This window comes from Henckelia pumila, chromosome 3, assembly GCF_033568475.1.
Source record: "Henckelia pumila isolate YLH828 chromosome 3, ASM3356847v2, whole genome shotgun sequence".
NCBI classification, from domain to species: domain Eukaryota; kingdom Viridiplantae; phylum Streptophyta; class Magnoliopsida; order Lamiales; family Gesneriaceae; genus Henckelia; species Henckelia pumila.
The window spans coordinates 167,939,231-167,947,448 of record NC_133122.1 but is presented as its reverse complement, the minus strand read 5'-3'; the positions used below and the strand labels follow the sequence as shown (position 1 = coordinate 167,947,448).

The following is an 8,218-nucleotide window of genomic DNA, read 5'->3' as shown; positions in this document are numbered from 1 at the left end:
ACTCCCGCTGCCACGCATTACCAGCAAGAAGTATTTCATATACTACTATAAGCTCATTATTAACTTTCGTTGGCATGCAATTAGATATTGATTTCCTATGCAGCGGAAGCATATCCCCACTTCCATCCATTTGCTGGTTTAGTTGCACGCAATTCACATGGCATCGAGATGTGATGTTTCTTGCAGATAAACCACTTGTTCCCAGTATTGCCAACTTATACCTGGCAGACAGAGCGAAGCATATCATACAAGATGCAGAATGGGCACTCAGATTTGGGAGGTAGCTGACGTTTTAGCGGAGGAGCAACTTTCGAAAGGCTTGAACTCAAGTGTCAACCAGTTATAGATGGATTAATGTGCCCTTTCATCTTTATTGTTGAGTGGTACCGGAAATATGTCAGTTGTCCTTTTGCAATCAGATGTCTTTTATGGATAGATAGTAGTATGAGAACATGCTATATGAATGGAAATCGATTTTTTTTTTTTTTGGGTATTCAAGGAACTTCTAACGAAGGAAAGTGAGAATGAACAAGGCCATATATTGCTAAAACTCATAAACATAATTAATCAGTGTTAGAAGAAATGTTTTTCTTGAGCATTGATTAAAAGAACGAGGTTAAACATATCAACAAGAATTAATCTAGCCCACAATGTGAGTCGTACATACCATACTTTGACAAAGCTTGTACAAAAATGTTGACCACACAGCATTTTACAAAACTTACAAGCGGCCTCACGCACCACTTCCTGAGCTTATCTTGATTACACTTACACGGGTACTCTCTTACCTCGATAACGATCAATAAACTGCAACAACAAATATACCAAGCATGTGATATCATAAGACACAAAACACATGAAAAGATAAAATTTTGCCGAAGGGAACTTTGATAGACAAGCAACCAATTTGTCTCGCAAGTAGAAAAGATTTACAGGATATCATCCAACCCAAGAAAAAAAAAAAAAAACAGCAGCGGCTCAAATTTTCAAAAGTCCAATTCCCTGCTTTATATAACAAGTAAATCTTGTAACAGCCTCTAAAGTAATAAGAACATGGTGTAAGTAATGACCCATACTTGTGATTCTCTATAGCTCATTTTATAGTTTATAATATAATTATAATTATAATATAATTTACAATAAAGCATCAAATAATAATCCCGGAGTAGGATTCAGAAATATTACGAAGGTTATTTCACAAGAAGAATGGGAACAAACTATCTAGTGAAATATAAAATTACTCTCTCTTCAGTTTCATATTAACAAAGGAACTGATTAACCTTCTAAAAGTTATATTTCATCTCTACCATAGATATTGTGCCTTCCCAAGCATATTGGCAAGAAAAATCCATTCATTGGTGCACAGTGTTTTAAAAAGCGCGCTATTAATAGCGTGCATAGCGCACACTGCTATTTCGCTTTTCTGTTAATAGCCACACGCTTTTTGGGCCAAAAGAAAAAAGCCCATAAATTAATTTATTTGACCTACAACTTATACGTACAAGTCGATTCCCACATCCAAGCCCTAGAGCCGATTCAGAATTCCTCACGCGAAGAAAACTTAAGAGGCGATTCAGAATCGAAACTTTCATTTCAGAGGTGAAGATGAACCCTAGATGATTTCAAGGCAGAGCATTAAGAGGGTCGAAGGTAAGGAAAGTTTTTCTGCCCACAAAAACAAGCAAGATTGAGTCTTATTGATGAGAAAGAAAAAGATATGGATGCTGAAATTCATTGTGTAGTGGCTTCAACAAACTTTGATAGTAGAAATTTTCCAACCATAGATGGTCTTGATGAAATTATCTCACTTATTTACTTATATACAAGATTATTTCTATTTTTTTAATAAAATAATTGACGTGCACGGATGGTTTACGCTATGGGCTGCGTTATTTACGCTACGCTATCACAAGACAAAAATGCTACAGGCCAACGCTACCCCTTCTAAAACACTGTTGGTGGATGCAACAGTAAATGTATAAATGCATACATTTAGTACCATGGCAAATCAGCATTCGAACAATGAACTGACCTTCATCTGAGCTTCTAGGTTTGATTAAAAAATGAATTAATTAAACCAACAAAACTTCAACAAAATACCAGACTCGAAATGAGAGAACAGACATATTTCTTAACAAAACTCTCAAGCCTCAACACCAAAGGACATCTAGAAGTATGGAATGGAGGACATTTCTCCACAGTTAATGGACATGGGAATGGGTTCAAGACAGTTGATGAAAACAACACATGGTCACAAGCAATGGAGAGCATAATAAAGCATTTTTTTATCCTGTCACACAACTTTTACATCTTTGGTGTTTCCATCAGGATTTTGTGACATAAATAAGAACAGAAGATCCCATATACGTGTTAGCATCCCAACTAAGCTATGTGTTAGATCATTATTGAATTTTAATGGGAAGCTCCAGATAACAACCGTTCAATTCAGCAATAAAATTTTTCAACACAGATTCCTGTGGGTCCAAAATTAGGTAGCCACCAAGACTTTCCAGCATTATAATCATTCTCTTACCAAATACTTTGAGTGATGTTATCATACTTCTTAACATAGACAAATCCAGTGTATATAATTTAGTAAACAAAACATACAAGGATACAACTAAACACAAAGACTATCTTCCGTTAAAAATGAAATCATAAATAGTAAATTATTGTTCCCTATAATGCAAAACCCTATATACATACCGTTCTGACAAAAGGCTGCTGGAAAATCCAACCAATAACAGGTATCTTCTGCAGAAAAACAGCCACTGTTGGCCAGAAGCCACTGCAAATAAAAGATAATTAACAACCACCTGTTTAGTCTACGAAGATTGAAATTAAACCAAGTAGTCGTCAAAAGTTTAAACTTCATGTATAGTAGGTTTAAACCTGAATAGAACAACAAATCCGTACGACTCAACAATCATTCCTAGTACAGGCCATCCAATGATGACTAAGAAGAAGCCAATGCCAAATGAAACAGAACCCTGCAATACATGACAAAAAGGACATACAAGGTCATTATAAATTACAAAGAAATAAAAATGGTGACAAAGACATTAATGTAGATCTTCAATGGATAGAAACCTTAAAGTTTGAAGGCCTCAAGAAGAATTGTACAGATGATTTAAGTCCAATTGTTAATGCAACCCCTGATATAAAGAGGACCTGTCCAAGAAACATGAGAAATATCAGCAAAACAAAAGATGAGAAGGATAATTTTGAAAACAACTGCTTGCCGGATACAAAATCACACTTACATTTCCCATTGCAAGTAGTCCTTTGTCGAAGAAGAAAATGATACCCAGAAAGGAAAAAAACACTCCAAAACCAGTCAAACCAAGTCCAATTTCTGTTTCATCACATCAGATAATGGAAAGAATTTTGATCATCAACTTAAAACTTTATTCACCAAAACGAAATTATTGATATGACTTGATCTACTCCAGAATAATCATGACAGGTAATATTCTGATTTGGAAACACAGAAAGCATAAAGGAAAGATACGCACAGGCTCACAGCACAATTCACAACAAAGCTGACACAAAAAATCCATAAGAATCGAGCAATCATAATTACCAAAATTCATGCAAATCATCCTATGCAAAATATCAGGAAAAATGACAAATTATACAAACACAACATCATACAATCAACAAACATACCGTATGCACACAAAAAACAATAGAGTTTCAGAAAGCTAACGAAATTATGGAAAAGAGATGAGGAGATTCGGTTAACATACTTTTGCGGTCGTTCATCTCAAATGACATCATCTTCGCTGAAGCAGATTGAGGCACAGTAAGGCAACAAAACTCGAAATGAAACTCCGCACCACACTGCACATAAATCAGAAATCAATTACACAATAATAACACAAAAAGGAACATGTGAAGTGAGAAAATGATCAAATTTAAACAAAAAAGCAAAAAATAAAAAATTTAGGGTAAGAACCAAATAATCACAAGATCTAGCAGCCGTACCTCCTGGAATACACGGACTCTATATAAACCGAGTATGCAAGATCCAAATCCAATCTGAGATGGAATTATTTCAGTTTTTCAACTTCGAAGGGAAGCAAGCCATCCTCATTAGCGCTGTGACGATATAACAACTGAAACGACTGCATTTCATTATGCGCTAAAGTTTGATGTAAAATAAAAGGGTTTTTTTTATTTTTAATGTAAACAAAAATTTTAATTTTAAAAATAATGTGAAATTGGGATAATAACAAAAATAATGTAAAACATCAATGTAAATGGCGGACGCTCGATTTTTTTAATCGAGCATCCGCCACACATAGTGGTGGACGGTGCCACGTGGGCAGCGTCCTCCACATCGTGTGGCGGACGCTGCCTACATGGCATTATTTATATATTTATATTTATATACATATATATATATTTATATAGTATATCGTGTATATATAAACGTATATATATATATATATATATATTTGTATATAATATATTAATATATACTATATATATTTGTATATCGTGTATATATATATACGATATATATCTATAAATATATTTATATATCTTATATTTATATAGAAGATTAAAAAAACAAGATATATATATATATTTATTTATTTATTTAAAGAGAAAAATATATTTTGGTACACGAAATATTGGTAAAATGTCATATTGGTATACAAACTATTGAAAATGGCTTAATTGGTACATGCTCCAAATAAAAGGTCAATTTTACCCTTAATATGAATTAATATTATATTGATTAATTTTAAAATATCATATTTATTAAAAAGTAATATATATATATATATATATATATATATATAATAAACCACAAACTCAATAAATAAATCATATGCATGTAAGACTAAAAATACTCATTAATAAATTATTTATATTTTAAAATTTAAATAATTTATTAATGAAAAAAATACTCATTAATAAATTATTTATATATTTAAAATATAAAAAATATATAACGAAGTGATATTTTTTCTATCAATGTAAATAATTATCCATTTAAAAAAATTGATATAAATTATATATTAATAAAACCACAAAGTCAATAAATAATATGCATGTAGGACTAAATATGATATTTTAAAATTAATCAATATAATATTAATTCATATTATGAATAAAATTGACCTTTTATTTGGACCATGTACCAATTAAGCCATTTTCAATATTTCGTGTACCAATATGACATTTTACCAATAGTTCGTGTACCAAAATACATTTTGCTCTTTAAATAAATATATATATATATATCTTGTTTTTTTTTAATATTCTATATAAATATAAAATGTATAAAAATATAAATATATTTATAGATATGTATATATATCGTATATATATATATAACCATACAAATATATATATCGTGCATATAAATATATTATATACAAATATATATATATATATATATACGTTTATATATACACGATATACTATATATAATATATACTATATATATATATATATATATATATATATATAAATAATGTGGCAGCGTCCGCCACACGGTGTGGAGGACGCTGCCTACATGGCACCGTCCGCCACAATGTATGGCGAACGCTCGATTAAATAATCGAGCATCCGCCATTTTCAATGGCGTTTTACATTATTTTTGTTATTGTATCCATTTCACGTTATTTTTGAAATTAAAACTTTTTTTTACATTAAAAATAAAAAAAACCCAAAATAAAATGAAAAATAAATAGTTTTTTTATTTTATCATATTTTCAGATTAGTTTAAATTTACGAAGTTAACCTTTATAAAAAGTGAAAATCCTTTATTCCAACTAGTAAACATACAATACGTTATTGTGCATATAAATTAATTTTTTGTTGTGTATAACAAATTATTTTATGAAATATAATAAGAATTGAGTAATTTATATTTTTTTTTGTATTTAATTTTTTATTATTTATTTTTTTAAAAAATAATTATGGTAGTTATAGGTAAGGATATTTTGGAGACAAAAAATAATATGACATAACTTACCAAAAATAGTTATTATCTATAGTCAAATTTAATAATATAGAGATAGAAGAGATTATTATTATTATTATTATTATTATTATTTATTTTTTTAAAAGAAAAAATGGCAATCCTGAAAAACCCATATTTAATTATGTTTTTACCATTTCCTCCCCTTTATCCTCACAAGTTGCATGACCAAATGGCTTGAAGAGATCGACCACCTTTGTAACGTCCATTACCAAAATTTTGCTCATAAATAAAAATACGGAAAAGGCTTTCATCTAATTGTAAAGTCAAATTTCATATACACGGATCATTCATTCAAAAGTTTAAATATCAAGCTTCATAACCTTCTAACATGTAAAACTGAAAACCGTTGAAATGTGTGAAATTTAACTACGATTCAAAACATGAATCAAAATAATTTATTTAAAATGTAACTAAATGCAAAAACTTCATAAACAATATTGTAAGAGGTTCTCTGATAATGTGTCATGCAATTCATCGATTCCTCTGCTACTTTGCCTCTCATCCAACATCAAAATCATTAACATTTTTTTTCCTCATCTGCATCATCCAAGTATAGTGAATCTAAAAACTCAACAAGCAAATTCGAATAATAGCGAATACATAATAAAATCTTGTAACATGTGTAGGACATGATCGTAACATAAGAGTAAACTTTCTTTTCTTTTGGTGATGAGATACATGCAAATGTGGTAACTATTAAAACATATTTATTGAGTTCCATGATCATGTAAATAGTTGCGCAACCTAGGTATATTATTTGGTACATCCCATACTAGATGAATCCAATATGGGTATTGTCTCATACTAACCAAAGTCAATATATACATCTTTAGTTCTCTGAAAAGTCCTCTCCGGAGCTCATCCCGGAGTACTAGTCTCGTACTGTCACCACTAGTACACTCAAACATCAAAATTGAACTTTTCATGCTTCATAACTTCATGCTCATAAACTTTCATACAAGAAATCAAGTAATCACTTGAAATAAAGCTACGCATTTCCAATACATTTTCATAAAACTTCATACTTTTTATGTAGTAGCCTGATTTCTAAACTAAGAAATTAATTTTCTAAGAATGTTTAGAATGGTTAAAACATGATTGAGGAATTCTCGGATGAGATTAATAAGTAGAAAATCAGATTTAGGATGTTCAGAAATGATCCAAAGGATTCCAAGTATTCAAGCAGTTCGGAAGGTCCGAACTTGAGCTAGGTTTTGTTCAGTTATTCCAAACCCTTCGGAAGCTAGAGTGGAGTTCGAAAGCTCCGATCCTGAGTTTGGAGCATCCGAACTTTCCCTCAAAAAACAGATATGGGTTTTTGATTGGTAATTTGACAAGGGTGCGTTCAAAAGGTCCAAACATTGTCGGCAGCTGTGTTGTTCGATCAAAGGACACGCGTTCGGTGGAGAGAGATCGAAAGCTCCGATTAAGGATATTGGAAGTCCCGAAGAGCGTTAGGATGCTCTGAACGAGAGATCGGACGTTCCGATAATTTTTTATAAATAGGGGAGCCAAGGCCCTCGTTTCCTTGCTCACTTTCCTCTTTTCTCTCTTGATTCCTGCTTGCTTCTAATGGGTTCTAAGCGTCGTTTCGGAAGACAGTCGATAGTGAGAAGCTATCGGAATCGTAGCAGAGTTGTGCCTAGAGTTTGGGTTCAACACATCAAAGGGCTGACGACGGATGCAGGTATAACGCTAGACTCTGATTAGCTTCTGTGAGTAGCTATTAGTCTAGTTAATACATTTAGTAAACGATAAGTGATATGATTATTAGACTCTTGGACTTGAGTACCCCGAGTGGCTAGGTCGCTTGAGTTGCTTTATTAGTGGTACGGACGTAATATCCGAGATATCCTAGTTGAGTATGCATGTTTTATTTTTGCATGATTATATGGCACAGATTATGTGCATATATTATGCCACGATTATTATAATGTATGCATTTATCATGTTGAGCCTATACCTTGATATAAATTTTCGGGGGTCGCTCAGCCCCGAGTTATTGAGTGAATGGTAGGACCCGTTATATTATGGGATAATATCATTTATATCCACATTTCCTTTCTGTTATGTGAGCCACATCCTAATGAGACGGCCCAGGATGCTACATACTATGGTACCACTTGACTGAGCAGTGATTCTACCGTGATAGGTTTTCGGTACCCGTTTAATTGCTTTAGCATTCTTAGCATATGTGTACTCATGCCTTAGTGTTGA

The 8,218-nt window shown here is 31.9% G+C and overlaps 1 protein-coding gene across 3 annotated transcripts; it reads right to left on the bottom strand.

Annotated features, from left to right (window-relative positions):
• Positions 1–539: 539 nt before the first annotated feature.
• Positions 540–4,132, bottom strand: LOC140890677 (vesicle transport protein GOT1-like). Of its 3 annotated transcripts, none has more exons than XM_073298640.1 (7): positions 3,959–4,132; positions 3,750–3,843; positions 3,264–3,355; positions 3,091–3,171; positions 2,893–2,990; positions 2,707–2,788; positions 540–807 (listed from the first exon to the last, which is right to left on the bottom strand). In XM_073298640.1, the coding sequence occupies exons 2-7, from the start codon at positions 3,778–3,780 to the stop codon at positions 769–771; spliced, it is 423 nt and encodes a 140-aa protein (XP_073154741.1). In that variant the 5' UTR covers positions 3,781–3,843; positions 3,959–4,132; the 3' UTR covers positions 540–768. The 3 variants fall into 3 exon arrangements, with proteins under 3 accessions (XP_073154741.1, XP_073154742.1, XP_073154740.1); XM_073298641.1 differs by having other exon boundaries at positions 3,970–4,132; XM_073298639.1 differs by having other exon boundaries at positions 3,988–4,132.
• Positions 4,133–8,218: the final 4,086 nt, after the last annotated feature.

Bases quoted from the DNA above. Each gene is read 5' to 3' on its own strand.
- LOC140890677 (XM_073298640.1), bottom strand. From the start codon at position 3,780: ATGATGTCATTTGAGATGAACGACCGCAAAA. The intron at 3,172-3,263 runs GTAAGTGTGATT...TTTCTTGGACAG, and splicing joins GACTACTTGCAATGGGAAAT to GTCCTCTTTATATCAGGGGT. The intron at 2,789-2,892 runs GTTTAAACCTAC...TTTTATTTGCAG, and splicing joins GGATTTGTTGTTCTATTCAG to TGGCTTCTGGCCAACAGTGG.